This window comes from Triticum urartu, chromosome 2 (genome assembly GCF_003073215.2).
Source record: "Triticum urartu cultivar G1812 chromosome 2, Tu2.1, whole genome shotgun sequence".
Classification (NCBI taxonomy): domain Eukaryota; kingdom Viridiplantae; phylum Streptophyta; class Magnoliopsida; order Poales; family Poaceae; genus Triticum; species Triticum urartu.
The window spans coordinates 22,432,819-22,453,063 of record NC_053023.1 but is presented as its reverse complement, the minus strand read 5'-3'; the positions used below and the strand labels follow the sequence as shown (position 1 = coordinate 22,453,063).

The 20,245-nt window shown below is 42.4% G+C and overlaps 1 protein-coding gene and 1 long non-coding RNA gene across 3 annotated transcripts; both read left to right on the top strand.

Annotated features, from left to right (window-relative positions):
• Positions 1–9,973: 9,973 nt before the first annotated feature.
• LOC125540763 lies at positions 9,974–11,404 on the top strand. Of its 2 annotated transcripts, none has more exons than XR_007297378.1 (4): positions 9,974–10,263; positions 10,360–10,544; positions 10,718–10,822; positions 11,080–11,404. It is a non-coding gene; the product is annotated as an uncharacterized LOC125540763 (long non-coding RNA). The 2 variants fall into 2 exon arrangements; XR_007297377.1 differs by having other exon boundaries at positions 10,664–10,822.
• Positions 11,405–18,252: 6,848 nt separating this feature from the next.
• LOC125540762 (dirigent protein 21-like) lies at positions 18,253–19,852 on the top strand. Its single transcript, XM_048704328.1, has one exon. It carries the CDS (start codon positions 18,915–18,917, stop codon positions 19,455–19,457), a length of 543 nt encoding a protein of 180 aa, XP_048560285.1. The 5' UTR covers positions 18,253–18,914; the 3' UTR covers positions 19,458–19,852.
• Positions 19,853–20,245: the final 393 nt, after the last annotated feature.

Genomic DNA, 20,245 nt, shown 5'->3' with positions numbered 1-20,245 from the left:
AGTTCATCGAAAACGGAGTTTGCATGCGTCTTCTATGATGTTTTCGGTGTTGGAGGTTTTACCGGTCTTATCCGAGGAAGGGTTCTCACCATTTTCTTTTGGGCCTTTTCTCATTTTCTTATTATTGGTATTTCTATCAAGATTGTGTCAGCCCTTGTCGCTAGCTTTCCAACAAACTTGGTTTCGTCGAATTCGGAGTCCGTTTGCAGAAGTTGTGTCAGTTTTGATGTTCTGAAAAGGCTGCAGCGGTACTACCGCGGACAGGAGCGGATGTAATTTTTTTACTACCGCTCTTGGGAGCGGTACTACCGCTCTTGGAGCAGTACTACCGCGGCTACTTCCGTGGCTACTTCCGCTCGGGACCAAAAATCCGTCACAAGTCCAGCAGTGGTAGGCACGGATGTAATTTTTTAGTATCGCTCGCAAGCAGTAGTACCGCTACCCTTAGCAGTAATACCGCTACCCCTAGCGGTAGTACCGTGAGGTCAAGCGGTACTACCGCTCCGACGGTTCTTCTGGCTTTTTTGCCTCCTCGTTGTTGTGTTTCAAAGGGCTACTACCGCCCTAGCGGTAGTACCGCTCCTTGGAGCGGTAGTACCGCTCGGTGCGGGCTGTGAGCATAACGGTTGGATTTTTCCCTACCTATAAAAGGGGGTCTTCTTCCCCATTGAACCTTATCCTTTGAGCTCGTGTTCTTCCCCCATTGTTGACCTTCTTCGAGCTTGCTAACTCTCAATCCCTCCAAGGAATCTTGCTAGTTTTTGAGGGAAAAGAGAGAGGAGATCTAGATCCACGTTTCCACCAATCACTTTCTCCTCTAGGTGAGGGGAACCCCTTGGATCTAGATCTTGGAGTTCTTGGTGTTCTCCTTCTTGTTCTTCCTCTCATTTTCCTCCCTAGCATTAGTTGCTTCGGTGGGATTTGAGAGAGAAGGACTTGGGCACTCCGTGTGCCCTTGCCATTGCATTTGGTGCATCGGTTTGAGTTCTCCACGTGATACGTGGAAGTTACAAGTTGAGAAGCTTATTACTCTTGGGTGCTTGGCACCTTTGAGCTTGTTCCTCTTGGGTGCTTGGGCGCCCTAGATGGTTGGTGGTGTTCGGAGCTCAATCATTGTGGTGTAAAGCTCCGGGCAAGCGTCGGGGTCTCCAATTAGGTTGTGGAGATCGCCCCGAGCAATTTGACGGGTACCGGTGACTGCCCCCAAGGGTTGCCAAAGTGTACGGGTTCGGTGACCGCCCCCAAGGGTTGCCATTTGTATGGGTTCGGTGACCGCCCTCAAGGGTCCCTTAGTAGAATCACGGCATCTTGCATTGTGTGAGGGCGTGAGGCGATTACGGTGGCCCTAGTGGCTTCTTGGGTAGCATTGTGCCTCCACACCGCTCCAAACGGAGATTAGCATCCGCAAGGGTGTGAACTTCGGGATACATCGTCGTCTCCGCGTGCCTCGGTTATCTCTTACCTGAGCCCTTTACTTATGCACTTTACTTTGTGATAGCCAAATTGTTTCTTGTCATATATCTTGCTATCACGTAGTTGTTTATCTTGTTTAGTATAAGTTGTTGGTGCACATAGGTGAGCCTAGTTGTTGTAGGTTTTGTGTTTAACAAATTAACCGCTAGGTTTATTCTGCATTTGTACAAGCCTAAACCGTAATTATTTTAAAGCGCCTATTCACCCCCCCACCCTCTAGGCAACATCCATGATCTTTCACAAACGCGTATGAGGGTGACTTAGATATGATGAGTCAACCATATGACGAATCGGGCTATCAGCATGCTAATGAGGATATGGATGATCTGCTAGGGCAGGAACGTCATAGCAGGGATTACAAGAAGTCTCTCTTCATGAAATCCTCACAAGACACACCTGGAGATGCCGCCTCAACACAGGCTCAACTAGCCGGGGGTCGTACAGTGCTTAGCCCGGCAACACTGGGGCAGGGGTTAAGGAAGGGTCTGGAAGGTGTGCCCAAGAAAAAGGAGAGGAAGAGACCGGGAAAGATAACTTCCTCCAAACAAGCCAGAGCACATAGCAGCTAGACAATGGATTTTGAAGAGCGTGTACCCGTGAAAGGTGCAGCCATGTTCCATCTCACGGGTGAGCCGATGCTACGACCGAAACCGCTGGAGGCACTATCAGGGGATCTCAGGAGACTGCACGACCATGTGTTGTCGACTCAAAAAGCCTACTAGCCTCGAAGGATCCAGGATATCCGACATATGCTGCTCATGTGCCTGAGGGGAAGTGCTACGTCGACACACGACCCGTGGAGGTGTTCTTCCTGCGGTTTGACCATATCTTTGATATGTTTCTGACAAGGCTGCTCAATTTTACAATCGTCCGCCTTTTTGCGATACATATGAGCTCCGTCATGAAGAGAGAAGAAGTCTCGCAAATCTGTGTGGAAGATCCGTACTACATGCACGAGTCTTTCTTGAGTCTCAGCGACTTTGAGCGTGAAACTGCTAGGGACTACCTCCAAAACATCATGGTACAGAAGAAGGACCAGGAAATTGTTCTCTTGCCTTATCATCCAAAGTAAGTCAGTTCCGGACAATCCTTTCATACATTTCAATCATTCCTTCTCGCTCATATGGAGAATAATTTGAGGTGTCTTTTCCCCGCAGCAACAGGCGCGCCGTCCTTATCGTTCTTTACCCGCGAGTCTCCCACGCCGTGTATTTCGACCGTACCGGAGACTACGAGAAGAAGGACTACACCCACATAATGAATATTCTAGATGATGCTCTCCAAGGCTTCAGCATTAGGGGTGGCCACCTGCAGATCAGGAAACAAAGGAACAAGAAGTTGGGTTTCTCGCATAAAACTAACTTCTGTTGCATCCATGTCCCAAAATCAAGCAATAAAGATGGATTCTACCTCTTCCATCTCATGATTGAGTTCAACACGGATCACCAAAAGCTACGTATGACAACCAGAAACGATGATCATATCCGCATGTGGGTAGAATCTCATGGAGAAGCGGATTATAAACTTAGAGATGACTTCTTTCGCATCCAAAGGGACATTCCGACGATCATCATGAAAGAAGTCGTCGATGAGAAGGGGATGTTCCACCACGACCCTATATCGTGAGCTGACGTCCGAACTCGCATAGGCATGCAACGTCATGACCTCACGCAGTTCAAGAAGCTAGGGTCCATCCTTGATGATATGGAAGGATGGAACTTCTAGTGATTTACGATGCCGATGATGATGATATGTGTCGGTTGAACTTGTATACTTTCTATAGCTATTAAACTTTGTGATGTCCACGGTCCCTGCCGAACTTGCTTAACACTACTTTGTTAGTTTGGGTACGATGACATGCGTACCTCTAGTTAATTAGTTTGCGTACTATATGTTGGATCTAGTTGCTATAGTATATTTTGTTGCATACGATCATACATTTTCTTGATGAAGATGCATCTCTAACAGGTACCTAGATTCTTGATGGAGAAGGAGTGCTATATCGTGTACGAAGGGAAGTTCCGGGAATGTACGACGAGTGGTATGAGTGTCAGGCGCAAGTGGAGGGGGTCTCGGGAGCCAGCCATAAATGCTTCAAAAGCAGACAATAAGCACAAGCTAGTTACTTGAGGTGCACGCTAGCGCGAGAGAGGCCTCATAATCGCCGCCTCATGTACTGCATAGTTCCGCTATCACTCATAGTGATAGCACTTCTCGCGTATATCATTGTTTAGATGGATGACGTTGTAGTTGCAAGTATTCGAGACTTGCATGTATTGCTATTTTCGAGATGATGACGAGAGAGCACTTTGTGTTGGGTGATGATTATGATGAGACTATTTGTATGTATATGCTATGATTACATTTGTGGTCTCACAGCCATTTGTATGTATATGATGATAACATTTGTATGTGCTAAAGATTCTTGTATAAAGCCTGTTCAAATACAAAACAAATATGCAGAAAAAAAAACAAATACTAATAAAATTAACAATAGCGAGTGAAGAAAAATTAGCAGCAGCATGCCGCTAGCAGTAGTGCGGCCTAATTAAGTGCGTTAGAGCTATTAGCAGTAACGCGCTTCCGTACAACACACTGCTACTACGCTTGCATAGTAGTAACGCGGGCGAACACGCGCTGCTACTATACCTAAAACCCGCACTGCTTCTAGGCTTTTTCCTAATAGTGAGTAGCCGGGCCTTGCGCCTACCAAGCGGCCTCGTCAAAAACGCCAGCGGGTATTGAACCCGCGCAGGAGTGCCAGGATAGCCAAGTCTACTAAACAACAAATAGTGCTGATCCGCGAGCTGTGTCTTGCCAACTATTTGCCAACAAATAGTGCTATCAGCGACGACGCCCTCCAAGCATACACCCAGCTGTTTGAGAGGCCAATGACCGATGCACACGTTGCGGCGATCTTGGCTCTTTTCGGCTGGGAACCGGAGATCATGCCACTCTTGGTTGAGGAGGATTTGCAGGCGGGAGACGACAATAGTGTCGCTGTTGGTGGATCACCGCGGGCATATTAACATGAATAGTCAACCCTTTATGACTCTTGTGTGGAACGTGCGCGGGCTTAATACACTGGCATGTAGAAGTTTCATGTCACAGGTTGTCGATGCGGGGAACCCAAGCATTGTATGCCTTCAAGAAACCAAGATGAAGGTTGTAATGGTGGAACATGGGTCGCTACGACCCAATATCGCAAGTGTGGCTCACTTTGTCAGGTTGCCTCGCTCGCTGCAACATGGGTCTAGGTCAGCGTGTGAGCTTCCCACGGAGCGACCGACCTTGAGTCTCCTATCAGCGAGTGTACGGCAGTTTTCTATTTCTAGTTGTTTCACTAGAAGTCAATAAAATTCACACCCCTTGAAAAGTGGGTTTACAAAATTCATGAATTTCAAACATTCTAAAATTGACAAAATGCACACGAAATACAAAATGTTCATTGATTTGAGAAAATGGTCGCATATTAAAAAAATATTCATGAATTTAGGAGAATGTTCATGAACTATAATAGTGTTCGCACATTTTAGAAAATAGTTTAGGAATTCAAAGCAAATCACGAACTAAGAAAATTTTCAAGCCTTTCACTAGTTGTTAAAAAATTTGGGAAATTTTCAAATATTATAAATGTTCCTGAATTTTTAAAACTATTTGCAAATATGAAAATGATTGTTAATTGTAAACAATGTTCAAACTTAAAAAGAATTCATGAATTGGAAAAGGTTCATGAATTTTCGAATAAACTCACAAATTAAAAAAATGTCCAGAAATTTTAAAAACTATTGCTACAACTTTTTCATAAACAATAACATATTTCATAATATTTAGGAATTTGTAAACAGTTCACTAATTTAATGAAGGATATATAAATAAAATAGGAGCAGAAAAAGGGGAAAGGCAAAAAAGAGGGATAGAACAGAAAAATTAGAAAATAGGAAAAACTCACGAAGTAAAAGTAAATTAAATAAAAAAAGAAGAAAACCTTCCTGAACATTCCCTAAATTGGGAGAAAGGTTCCAGATGTTTCACAAAACCGCTTACCTATTATCCAACAACTCCTTTTATATATAGTAAAAAACTCCTTTTATATGGGCCAGCCCATCACCATCACGCTGTTAGGAAGCGCTACTTTGTCGCTCAGAAAGAGCGACACATAGCATTTAGGCATCTCCGGTCCCTCTCTTAAGGCACAGGTTATAGGCTATTCAGCCAAACGGCGCACATGCCCTTTGCTATGGGCCTGCGGTCCATGCAATATTTTTTAATATTCCAAAAAAAAAAAAACGGGAGTGCAGCGAGAGATTCGAACTCACACCCTAGCGGTTTAGCACCACCGCTGTAACTAACAGGCTAGTTAACCTGTTGTTCTAATGTATTCTTTGGTTGCGCTCCCATGTCGCGGGCAATTCTTTCTCTTTTTTGTTCCCGGTTTTCCTGAACCTATTTCTATTCTATTTTATTTGGTTTTTCCTTTTCTTTCCTTTTTCATTTTTCTTCAAATGTGTGAACTTTTTAAAAATTTCATCTCCTTTTTCAAAATCTGTGAACTCAAACCCATGATCTTTTTTCAAACTCCTAATCATTTTTCAAATTCGTGATTTTTTTCTTAAATTGATGAACTTTTTTTCTATTTTATTGAACTTTTTAGTATTTTGTGTACTTTCGTAAATTTGTGAACTTTTTCCAAATTTTCCTGATTTTTCCAAATCCGTGAACTTTTTCAATTTTCATGAACTTCTTCAAATTCTGTGAACTTCCCAAATTCGTGAAGTTTTCTTTCTCAAATTAGTGAACTTTTTTCAATTTACGCGAACTCTTTTGAATACGTGAACATTTTCCTTTTGAAAAAAAAATCGTGTTTTTTTTAATGTTCGTGAGCCTTTTTTGAAATCTGTGAACTCCCGAACTCTCTTACAATGCAACTCTAGTTGGTCTTAAGTATTTCACCCTATTCTTAATCGGTAGTACCAGGTAGCTCTAGTGGTTAGCCAAACGTGTTCATGAATGCAACGGCACGAGTTGGAATCGTTGTAATAGCAATTTTTTCCCGCTATAATGGAATTTGATGGCACTGCACGTTGGTGGGCCGGCCCACCGGTGTTAGCGTGTGGGCAGTAGGGAGCTTTTCTGGCGGATGAGCGCCGAATAGGATCTCACTAGTATTTGATAGAACCACTCGCCTTGGCTCGATCATTTTTGGGCCAGCAAGTAGCTCGAGAGGGCCAGAATTGATAGGAAGGGAATTTGGGACACCTCCAGATGCAAGTGCGTCATTTGCAACAGCACCGTACACAAAAAATTGAACTCTGACACATTGTTTTGTTGGATCTCTAGTGGAAGAAAAATGCTTCAAACGATTTACCCAATCAAGACCACCCCCCCCCCCTTCCCTAAAATAGTTATCCTGGTGAAGATGGAATGAAGAGGATAATAATATTTGTAAGCATCGAGAAACTTGTTAAATGTAAAGACGCAAATATGAAGGAGCATTGGTGTCGCCCTATGGATGAACATTTGGAGTCGATCTCAGATAACAATACATGAGACTAGTGGATCTTCCGAATAACCATCAACTCGTTGGGCTCACATGGGTGTACAAAGTTAAGAAATATGTCGAAGGATACTTGTTGTATAAAGCAATACTCGAGGTTAAATGATACGAGCAAGATCAAGTTGAGAGCTTCGAAGAAGTGTTCGCTCAAGTTGTAATGATGAAATATGCAAGATTACTTATAACTCTCGTACGTCAAGATCATGGAGGTTGCATCACATGAATGTGAAATATGGGTTTTTAACCGAGGACTTAGAAGAAGTGTGAAGCGACCGCCGAGGTACACCCAAGAAAAAGAATCATAAGGTCTTGAAGCTATGCAAGAGACCAGAACGAGTGGTGTTGAATATTGACTACGAGTACACAATATCTCTCTGCGAGAATCCTAGTATATATGCTTGATTCACTAGTCCACATTAGAGGTCCCATGAAACAAGCCAAGCCCGTATACCAAAGTGTGTATATAATTAGTATTTTCCTGCAAATAAATATAATTACATATGAAACATTGCATTGGGGTTTCAATTTAGGTCTCAAAAGCATATTGAACATATTAATCAAATATTTCTTTATTCATCAGAATATCAATCAAAATTATAAGTTTCTCAACCAAAGTTTCATTCAACAATTTAATTATCTTCCTTGGGTCCGATTCTGCTTTGAAAGAAGCTTCACAAAAAATGCATTGATGTTTCATTGTGTTTCGGCTAGTATTGTGAGTTTTCATGAATTTCAATTTGATCACAAAATTCGCGTTGGGGTTTCACCAATCTTCTGTTAGTATTATAAATATATCATGACGTTTCCACAGTTAATGGACGGCATTAACTCAAAAAGTAGTATGAAGGTTTAATTCAATTTCCAGGTCATCGAACTCGAGTTGTAGCTTGTAGGTACACCTCGAATAACAGGGATGGCTGTCGCGTCAGCGCTCACACATTTTCACCTCCTGGCTCACACAGTGCTAGCATCTATGCCTGCCATTTCCCTGCTTTGGTGAGCAACAAATCCAGATGTGGCTCAGCATATGCAACTCAAGGAGGACAGACGGAACGCCAGAATAAGTTGTGGGCTTGTAAGGCATCAGATCCAGCGGTGGCTAGACCCATGTGTTCTTCACTGCTGATTTTGGCATGTCATGCATCGGTCACCATATTGAAGGGCCATGTTGGGTTTCATACTGGGACCTTATGCAATAAAAATAAATTCCAACTAAAAAAATATTGAAGCGCCAAGTATGAAACCCAACATGGAACTGAATCCCGATGATTCCTAATCCTATAAGAACATCTCTTTTTTTGAATTGCACAAGGCGACAAGACCGATCGCTAGTTCTACAGTATCCAACTGCATGTCTCATCTTCGCTCTTATAGAAGACCAACTGTGTGTTTGCTGAGATATTTCTCTAGGCCCATAGAAATAGAGTGTGGTGTGTGTTTGTCCCAATGTTGTGATCTTATATAAGAAGATTGAAGTTCTTAGTTTTTTCGACATGGTACATGCGTGCAACGTCCGTACCAGCCTGCAACCACGTGCACCAACAAAGATGTTTTCAATGACACGTGGGCATTATTGTGTAGATCAACTGGCTATGGTAGTACAAATTGAATTTTACTTACTACATGACTAAATGGTTACTGCAATTTTGGACCATGGTGTTAATACTAAATATAGAGACACATAGCAGAGCCAGCATACCTCTAAAATATATTCATTAGAATTCATTTGTGAAATCTTCTTCTAAATTGTTTCTATAAAAATATTCTGTAGAATCATGTGAATTAAAATTCGCTATTTTCTCATATACAAGAAAATTTGATGTGTGAGTCAAAAAGGAGATATGAAAGACACAAGTGTGAAACTACATCTATTTGACAAAGAAAATCATAAGGTAAAACAAAAATCATTTCCTCGAAATGGACCGATGAAATGTTGACAACAGAAATTATATGGTCTTTTCACTTAGATAAGGTTTTCATTGCTATTTATAACATAAGAAGAATTTTTGTCATGGATAATAGAAGAACAGTTCAGCCGGTCAAACTAATTGCTTGACATTTTCATCATTGTGACAAAAATATCCTTGTTGTTATATATGACCATATAAAGTATGTAAATTATAATGCTGAGAGTTTGTACAACCTTGCAAAAATAGATGATTCGCTTATGAAACGCAAGCAACAAAAGAGAATAGTCAAAATGATATGTTTTCCTCGATTATTAAGCCATGCTTCAAGTGGTTTACACTAGGTTAATTCAAATCTTGTTTGTTCTAGGATATGTGGCTCTACGCTTCACCATCATCAGCATCTATAACAATAGTAGCATCACAGCAACATCATTCGACCAAATATTATAGTGTATAATGGAGATTATAAGGTTTACTATCATTAGCTAGAGAAGACAAAATCTGATGTTGTTGTTGAAGGGAATATACAAAGCTATCTGCCGCTGTATCGTGTGTTAGTGTGTGATGCATGGCTTGGTGCAGTGCGCAGTACGCTGAGTGTGTTTGTGTGCGTGCTGCGTGGTGGGTGCGAGTGTCCGTGTTTGCTTCTATTGACATGGGTTGCTGGGTGCACACTAATTAATCAACCATGCTTCTTATTTAATTCTAACGCAAATTGTACACCGGTTGTTTTTTTTGGTTGCAGTTCTATAGCCTTGAAATGATAGTCTTGATTAGTTTTTTCTTATCGTTGTTTAGACATGTTTTTGACTTTAATTTAAATAATTCCAAGCCCTGCAATAGATATGGTTGGCCGAGGTAGTTGGTGTATCCACCATTAATTTTCATGGTTTTGATGCTGAAGATTTTTTTTGCACTAGGCTTAAAGTGTTGTCCTCACAAATCTTGAATGTGTATCCTTGTAGAATATACTACTCCAAATACTGAACAGGTCATGCTCCATTTATCCTCATGTAAACTCTCTTCAAGCTGGGCAGGCTACAGATAAATATAAGGCAACCTTGTCAGTCCACGGTGAGCCTTCTTTGAATGTTGTAAGTTCGGATACTACTCCAAATACTGAACATGTCATGCTCCATTTATCCTCATGTAAACTTTCTTCAAACTGGGAAGGCTACAGATAAATACAAGGCAACCTTGTCAGTCCACGGTGAGCTTTCTTTGAATGTTGTAAGTTCAGTGGATTTAAAGCTCCAGCAAAATTAGCGTCAGTTTGATCTATCCCCCGACCAACACAGAGGACTAAGTAACATCACAAGACTGGTAAGCATTAGTTGTTTACTTATTTATTCCACTTATCTGCTACGGGAACTTGAATTTTTTTATAAGATGTACCTAACAGACTGCAATTGTTCATAGGAACCAGGATGCAATTAGTTTGCATTTACATGCACCTGATATTGTACACTTCTATATGCTCCATTGTTTCATCATTGATCGAATGATTGTCGTACAAGCATAAGAGCTAATGCTCCAGAGCAAGGGTCTCAAAACTATGCAAATGGTTTTTCGAGGTGTTGGTGCCATGTTCTTGATTTAACTTGGTAAGGAAACCCCTTCACCCACCACATACCAGGCAAGATATTTTTATTGCCAAGTGACTAATCCGATTGCATATTTTCTGCTTTTCTTTGCCATTGAAGCTATTTGCTTTCTTTTTTAGGAAATAAAAATTTGGAAAGTATTGTTTCGTAACTGTGGAAGAACTTTATTGTAGCATGAAGATGGGAAAATTTGTAAACAAGAAGCCCGTCTGGATCGCACAAGATGGATGGATTTTCACTGCACATTACTGGCAAACATTGTAGCTTTTCAACTCCAGGTTGGTCAATTTTCTTCCTTTCGAAGGGTGCATGGCGTGAAGTAATTGTTGATCTAACCTAGAAGAATTCCATAGGTTGTGTAATTGTCACTAGAGCTTGGTGCAATTTGATGCAAACTAGAACTAGATTAGCAGTTCCAAAGATGAATGGAACATTAGAACTGCATATGAAAGCAATCCTAACAACTTTGCATCATAGTTGCCCAGGAAGGCAGGAACTCATTTGTTGTTGTACTAACTGAACTATTTGTTTATAGGCAACATGATTTTGATCATGGAAGGAAGCGGCTGTGGACGTCGGTTCTTAGATCTGACTGCATTGTAATGTAGTACATTACTATGATTTTTTTGCTGCTGTTGTACACATCTAGAATAGCCAACAACAAGATGGTCTACCTGCAAGAAGTTCAGTACAGAAGCTAGATACAAATGTTAAAATTTCCAAATGTTCGTGACAGAGTAAAGAAGGGGGGAGAAGGAACAACCAAGATGCAAGCTTTGTGCTACCACTCAATCACATATGGCTTACAATCTTGCTTACTCAATGTTCAGATTATTGTAATTTTTGTACCTAAAAGGTCTTAACTATATTAACCGTGTATAATTTTCATATATTAACAGCTAAGTTCTTAAAATTCTATGAAACAACCACATGTACCGCACGATCTTACTAGGCTACACATAGCTGAGTTAGCGCTACCTTTTGCATGCCATTCTTTGATGCGTCTTCATTTGTTGGTCGATGGTATCCTGGTCTACATGGTTACATTTTGTTGTTTCAAATAATAGTGCTTTCGTCATCAATGGTTTTTTCTACTTTTGCCTGGCTAAGGCTGAGAAAATATTTTTCAATTGCTATGTCATGAATGCAAGTTGGTCACAAGTCAGAAAAAAGAACTGCAATGGCACCTATTGGTATTTTTTCGTATATATAAAAATTTGTACTTCCAATATACACAAACATTATCTTGATGTATAGCTAAAGTCTATATGGTCATAAATTACTGATTCAAGCATAGGTTTGTGCACATTGTTTGACCCCTTTATGAACTCTATCATGTTAACTACTAATATGACACTCCCTCGGCTAATGGTCCCTTCATATACTTGGTTTTTAAAATGAGTGCCTTCATATACTGAAACTAAAACTAATGAAAGGAAGTTATCATCATAACATACCCTTTGTCCTATACAATGGCATGGCGAGAATAAATAAAACTTATTAGAGATGTATCAACATTGTTTGCCCCCTTTATGAACTCTATCATGTTAACTACTGATGTGACACTCCCACGGCTAATGGTGCCTTTATATACTTGGTTTTTAAAACGAGTGCTTTCATATATATACTGAAACTAAAACTAATGAAAGGAAGTTATCATCATAGCAATACCCTTTGTCCTATATAATGGCATGGCGAGAATAGATGAAACTTTTTAGAGATGTATCAACGTGTATTTTCCTTGCTTAGCAACATGCAGCATGCATTATGCCAATAATATGTCTCTTTCCAGCTTATCTTCGTACGTACAGGGTTCTCTTATATTAAACCAATAACATTTGTTGTAAATAGTAAACACACTTCACATGGATACAAGGTATCGATGGATGCGGCGTGCCGCCGCGCGGGCTATGCTAGTATGGTTTTCTATCCGCGAAGCAATAGCTTTTTATTTGAGAAACCCCAAGCAATAGCTACTGCCGACTATTTTTATTGCGCAATAGCTACTGCCGACTTTGGTTTTTTTTTTTCTCAGAAAGCTACTGCCGACTGTGTGTGAGGGTAAACTGGGAATAGGCTGTCCATCTGGTTGTTGGCCGGCTTCGTTCCAGTAATAGATGCCATCAACACGACTCTGTACTGATGTTAAAAAAAGACCTACCTGTGTGGTCCGCTCCATGCACGGACAAGGGAGAAAAGTGATGGTGGCACCGCTGCACGGAAAATTTCCTATATATACATACATAGTTCATTCCCACTACGTATATTACCTTAACATGCACACATGCCGGCTCATGTAAGGTATTCCACGAACATGCATAAGAAAAAAAATTATTATTAGTTGATCTCATGCACACATCCATCTCACCAAAGGTTCACGTGACATGCATGGAAAAACTTTTCTATTATATTATGCCACTTATATTTAAATTGTTTTCCAAATATAATAATCAAATACAATACATAATATTAGTTTATTTTTAGTTTATATATTATTAATTCAAATATGCATGTTCATACAATCAAATCGCTGAAACATATTGTAAGTGATTCCCATAGCAACACGTGGGGTATTTTCTAGTTTAACTAGAAAACCATTCTAGATAAAAGCCATGGAGGCACGAAGACATAAAAAGGTGTAATTCTATAACTGCACTTACCGGCTAGCCCCTCCACCCACAAGTTCCGGCTAACGATAGACCGACCGCCCATAGGCACTAGCATTACTTAGCCGCATGGTGAGGACAGCGGCAAGAACTGTGGCTGCCCTAGCACCACGCCGTGAGGTCAACTCCACCGCGCGACCCCAAATCATCCGGGCCTGTCCGTTTGGGTCTAAACGGACAAATAAAGCGGCCCAACGCGCGACCCTATCCATAAAAAGCGTCCGTTTCTGGTCCGGCTTGCCCCATCCCGAGCGCAAATTTGGTTTGATTTTGCGGTCGAGCGGACACCGAACGGACGCTTTCTGCGTCCTCCCGACTGCTCTTGTCCGGGCCTGGGCCCATTTGTCACCCTCCCATCGATCTCTCTCTCCCTTTTCTCTCTCTTTGTCCGCTCGCGCACCTCGCAGGACAGTGACAGCTGCAGTCCCCGCCGGCGAGCGGGCGCGTGGCAACGAGTAGTGAGCGCCACGGGCACGGCGGCACGGGCGCGCGAGCAGGGCGGCGGCGCGAGCGCGCGAGCAGGGCGCTGCGGGCGAGGGCGAGCGCGGGCGCGCTAGCAGGGCGCGGCGGTGGGAGGCGGCGCGGGCGCGCGAGCAGGGCGGCGGCGCGGGCGTGCGAGCAGGGCGGCGGTGGGTGAGGGCGAGCGCGACGCGGCACGGCAGGGGCGAGGCGAGGGTGGGCCGGGGCGAGGTGGGGGCGGGTGGGGCGCGGCACGGTGCAGGGCGCGGGCGCGGCGCGGTGAACGGGGCGAGGGCGGCGAGGGCACGGGCGCGGGCGGCTGGAGCGCGGCGCGGAGGCCAGGGCGCGGGCACGAGCGGCTGGGCGCGAGGGCGAGCCGCTGGAGCGCGGCGCCGTGGTCGGGGCGTGTGCATGGGCTGCGGGAGCGCTGCAGACGCAGGCGCGCGAGCGCGGAACAGTCGCCGCAGCCAAGGCGCGCGAGGCTGGTCAGGGCGCTGTTGCGGCTGAGCTCGGTGGGCAGGCGCTGCAGCGGACGGTGACGGGCGCGAGGACGGCTCACGGAGGGCGCGGCGAACGCGGGCGTACTCAGCGTGTGCGTGCCGAGACGGACAGTTTGGGGTAGTGACCGCGCTGGGCGCCTTCACCCAGAGCCGGACATACATGTCCGTTTTGCTACCTATTGCCACCCTAAACGGATAAAATTCGGACAAAGCGAACATCCATTTGACGTCGTGCGGTGAAGTTAGCGAGTGTGCCTACCGGAACCCACCGTCAGGCTACCACCACGCCTTGAAACCAAGCCCCGCCGCCGCCAGAAGGTGTGTGTCAGTCTAGATCTGGCAGGCACAAATGTAGGCCCTATCAGAAGATTGGACGGCAATGGTTCTTCTAATCGTACGGTGTACGACTAGTCCGATTATAAGCAAAGGATATGTAATCTGATATCTATTGATGCCCAGTTCTAAATTGTATAGCTGCAGAGATGAAACCGGAGATTATCCAGTTTGAGCAAAATTACGAGAGCCGAGAGAATTTCAGTCAAAACGGTATTTTTACTTTCCGTGTTAATGGGTCACGCAAATGCTTGATGTCATGTCCTCATTTTCTCCACCCTTGCAATAATAACTGAACGTACCATTTTGAGAAAGAAATATTAAACTAGTAAAAAATAGCTTTGGTCCGGAGGAGATCAGAGCATTAGTCCCGGCCACGTTACGACCGGGACTAATATGAGCATTAGTCCCGGTTCAAACGGCTAAAACACTGGACGAGGCTCAGCTAGTTTTAGTCCCGGGTCAAACGCCACATTTAGTCCCGGTTGGTGTCCGGGCTGCGGCTGGTGCGAATCTCTTTAGTCCCGGTTGGTGTCTCCAACCAGGACTAAAGGGGTTGAGGCTTTAGTCCCGATTGGAAACATCAACAGGGAGTAAAGGGGTTTTAATAATTTCTTTTCTGTTTTTTTCATTTTTTTTCTATTTTTAGTTCCTGTTTTAAATTGGTTATATTTTTTAGGATATTTGATGTTTTTGAGTAATTACTTTTGTATTACATTCGAAATTTTATCTAGTTTTTGTTTGTGCCATTAGTTTTTAAATTTGAATGGTTTAATTCTGAATTTTTTCAAAGTTGCTTCAAACCCTTAATTATGAATAACTTGAGTTTAAAAATAGTTTTAAATTTAATTCTTTTTTCTCCCTAATCACATGATAGATTGTTCTCACGGTAAGATTTATTTGGTTATTTTTAGAATAATTTAAATTAAGATTTTAATTAAAACAATGTTGTTTTGCTTATATAGTTGTTTTAGTCATGTAATTGTTATTTTTAATTATTTTTAGTTAGTTCTTTCGGTAGATTTTAACATGTTGTAGTAACCTTAGTTGTGACTCTGACTGGGTTGGTGTCCATCCAATCCTACCGTCGACTACATCTGCTAGCCAAACTGACTGAGAGTAACCTTAGTTGTGACTCTGACTGAGAGTAACCTTAGTTGTGACTCTAGCATGTTAGAATGCTCATTAGTTCTCATCCGGTTCACATCACCAAGAAGCAATTGATTCCGGCATATGAGAAATAATTTTAAAAATTAATGATGTCATATTTGGATTCCTCACATTTTTCTAATAATAATGGATATCGAATTTATCGAATTTTGATTTACAGACTTAAAGATATTTATTATGCCATATTAAATGAATAAATGGTAAAAATGAATAAAATAATATTATTACTTATTTTACTTTCAATGAAATTCAATATTATTATTACTTATTTTAGTTTAATAATTGTTTGGAATTTAAAAAATTAAATCATGTGACATCAAGACCTAAGGGTTAATCGGATTGATACCTTCCTGTTGTGAGGAAAACAACAAGTGCAGACTTGGAAACTAGGGGAAATAAAACTCGAAAGTTAAGCGTGCTTAAGCTGGAGTAGTGAGAGGATGGGTGACCGGTCGGAAAGTTAGACGATTTGAAATGAGTGCTCCACACTGGAGGAGTTTTGAGGGGTGATTAGATATTAAATTATAAAAAAATTAGAAATTTGAAAATTGGAAAATATTCAAAAAAATCCTAAAAATTCCTTTGGTCCCGGTTGGTGTTACCAACCAGGACTAAAGGCTCCAGCCCCGCTCCATACAGCGGCCTTTAGTCCCGGTTCATAAGCCAACCGGGACTGAAAGTAATGGGCATTAGTCCCGATCATTTTGTCCGGTTGCAGAACCGGGACTAAAGGCCCTCTGGAACCGAGACTAAAGGCCCGTTTTCTGCTAGTGTTATATGCAACTTTTATACGGCAGAGTCCAATTTTTGAGTGGACTATAATGTTTTTCTCTCATGTCAAAAAGGGAATGTAACTATAGGGTAGAGGATACATGAAAAACTATATATTATTTACATTTAGTGTATGCATTCTTAATGGGACAAAAGAAGTGGCCTTGGATGTAAAATGGGATGGAATTTTCTAGGTACTTACATTACAAATAGTACTTATTTGCTGTGGATTATACCTAGGTAATTAGGGTAAGGTCATATGCCATGCATGAAACCATAAGCTATTGAACATGACCAATAAAGAGAGCATCAGAAATTCTCTTTTATGTACTATGAAGTCGCACAAGTTCAGAATTTGTCTATATGATTACTATCTTACATAAAAAAACTTCATGTAGTTTTTTTTGGATGCTACGGCTCCTTCTAAATATATTCCCCATAGGTAGTGGGATGCCAAGCAATCAACTCAAACATAGTTAGAAATCCTTCATCGTCAAATTGTCCAGAACGATGTTCGCTACACATAAGACTCACATGACTTCGAGTTTTTATGTCTCTACATGGCATGATAATTTCTGCATGTTATAATCAGTGCATGTTCTACACTAGTTTTATCCTGTACACTGCGGCATGCCTCTTCGGTTGACCATGAGTCATGACACCAACATCAGGTTCACAACACCCCAGGGGACCAAGATGAAGATATCAAGTACTGGAGATTGCATGGTTTACTCAATAGATAGAGATGATCAATTAGAGTTTGATGGTCCTTGGAAAAGTATGAAGGCTAGCGCAGTTATGTTTTCCGATGCTTCCAAATCTTACCATGTATGATTTGTGCTCTGATGGCCTCCGTTGCCGGACCCGCCGGCCTCTACTAGACTACCACAATATTTCATGACGTGGCTGACAAAGTTTTATTACTTTATCAGGCGGCGACTACTCTTTACTAAGCATCGTACGAGAAAGAACTATGAGCCTATGTGGAGGTTCATTGAAAGTACACTTTCACAGAGACTTGATACTACTATTAATATAAGCTCGCTGAGTTGATGTACGAGGTGACACATACATTTGTTTATCCCATGGGTCCATAACTGATTCAACAGCATTAATGATAGATCAGAGTGTGTGCTTATACTAATCGCTTATCTGCGAGTGGGTTTATTATATCATGGTCTGTAGCATCGTCAACTATCGATCTGTACATGGAGCACCTTTGCACCTACATCATACATATGTGTTAGCTTCAGAAGCCAGGCAACCAGGTGATTGGGTTGGAAAGATAATGAGTTAATGGCCAGCGGAGGCGATGGAGACGGAGACATGGAGGTGAACTGATGATGCCAGGTGCATTGTCGTATCCAGCCGCCCTATGTCATTCTCATGTCTGAATCCTAATCCTATAATTTGATTGGCCGGTCCAACATCCAAGCCCACCTAGAGTAATTTAGTGGTTACTGCCTGAGTTACCACGGAGCAATAAACTTAGACCTACTTTGTGCATCGACCAAGGTGACTTAATGAAGGTTTGGATGAAATCATGAAACAATATGATGTGCTGAAGATATTTGTTGCCCGCATTCCATATCAGTTTCAGTTGTTCCGCTTGAAGTTGGCCCTACCTCTACATACTACCATCGCAGCAAGCTCACCCTCGGCTCAGCTTCTAGATGCGATACATATGAGCATTGGAAAAGGCCATTGAAAGACATTGATACATATATTCAATATTTGAACAAACTTAGATGATTATTTGATCCCCAAAGAAATCAGTAGAGAACATGTTTTGAGTATACGAAGTTGTTACCTTCAATTATGCACCAGAATAAGATTGAAAAGGTCTTGAACATTCAACCATGAATGTATCAGATAAGGCGGCATTCAAACCATGACTAGCTTGCATACCATTAAATTACATACGTCAATCTCATTGGGAAGATTTTGCATACTATATATACAGAAACATAATTTGCAGAACTTAGATAAATAAAACACCTACAAAATTAAAGTAACAAGAAATGAACATCACCTAGAAAATTACAGTTCAATCAATTACACTCGGGCACTGGGGCTCATTCGCTATTCCTTGTACGAAAAATACAGTGCCTATTCTTCGTGATGTAACTCATCAATAATCATGGCTGCCCAAGTAGTTGACATGCCCAACAGTTGACTTCACATCACTTGCATAGATGCCTCCTCATCATTTGCACTCTACTTCACCGTCCAGCTCATCATTGGCTGTATTTATAGTTGCACTATTCAATTATTGTTCTATTTCTTAAGATTAGATACATGATACTCAAGTACACCTTTGTGTAAAAATGAATTCACTTATCATGGGCACATGTTCCCGGCTGCTTTGCCGCCGGGTCCTTTCCAGTTTGCCTATATAAAGGGTTCGAGGCAGAGCGTATACAGATAGAGTCAATGCACGCACATCTGTCCTATACATCCTAGTACAAACCATGGCCATCAGGCACACCATGCAGCTCCTACCGGCCTTCATCTTCGCCCTAGCCCTAGTCCTTATGGCGTCAGCTGCGGCAACGGAGACGATCCACCTCAAGTTCTACATGCATGACATCGTCACCGGCGGGCCATCGAGTCCAGCAACAGCGGTGCAAGTCATCAAAGGTGTGGTGCCGCTGGCCAACGACCCCACCACCTACTTCGGCGACATGTACGTCGTCGACGACCTGCTGACGGAGGGCCCAGACGCGGCGTCCCCCGCCGTCGGCAGGGCACAGGGGTTCTTCCAGTTCGCGTCGATGACAGAGTACGCGCTGCTGCTCACTGCCAATTTCGTGTTCACGGCAGGGAGTCAAAACGGCAGCTCCGTGGCCGTACTCTCCAGGGACGTCATCTTCGACAGTGTCAGGGAGTTGCCGATCGTAGGCGGCACTGGCGGCCTCCGTGGTGCGACTGGGTACGGTCTGCTCCGGACACACTCGGTCAACACCACCACCAGGAACGCGGTGCTCAAGATTGATATGTACCTCCGCGTGTAGGTGCATGCAGACCCTAGGTCTGAACTTACTTTCATGCATCTGGTGGGTGCTTGCATAAAAGAAGCATCTACGATTAATTTGTGTCATTGTGTGTGTGTGTGTGTGTGTGTGTGTGTGTGTGTGTCATGGTCCGGAATGTCTTCAGCATGTGAGTGCGTCCGATTTATTTGTGTAGCTTCCAGGTGTAAGTGTTATAATGTGAGTTCATGATTGATGGAGATTTTTATTAAAATAAATGAGGTACAACAGTCCCGTTTGTTTACTGTGGTTGAAATCTTCGATGTGGCGTGCTGGTGAGGATGTGTCACAGCTGGAATATGGTGTATATGGTACGGGGCGATGCAAGAATATCGGTTTTTATAGGATGTGCATTTCCACATTTTCTTACAAGAACCCCTATCTATGCGAGATAAAAGGAATTAAAGGGTTTTTGTAAACATGGGTGCATTGTGACAAAAATCAAGAAAGTCTGACACTTTGTGCCTTCAAAAATGCACAAATTTATATAGGTGGTTCAGTTTTATGTGTTGGAACGACATCTGTGGAGCTTGTGACAAAAATCAAATTACTGCTCAAACTTTTGAGCACTCATTTTGTTTTTCTTTTGTCAGGAGCCCCTCAGCTCAGATATCATTTCGCCTTCGAATTTTGCAAGCACCAAAAACATTTGCGCATCTTTATATCCAGTAACTTTCATAATAAAACAAAAGCATTTTGTCCGATTTCAGTGTTGAACCTGCGTGCAATGCACCCAGGTTCAGCTACAACTTCTCCATTAATGGTGCCAC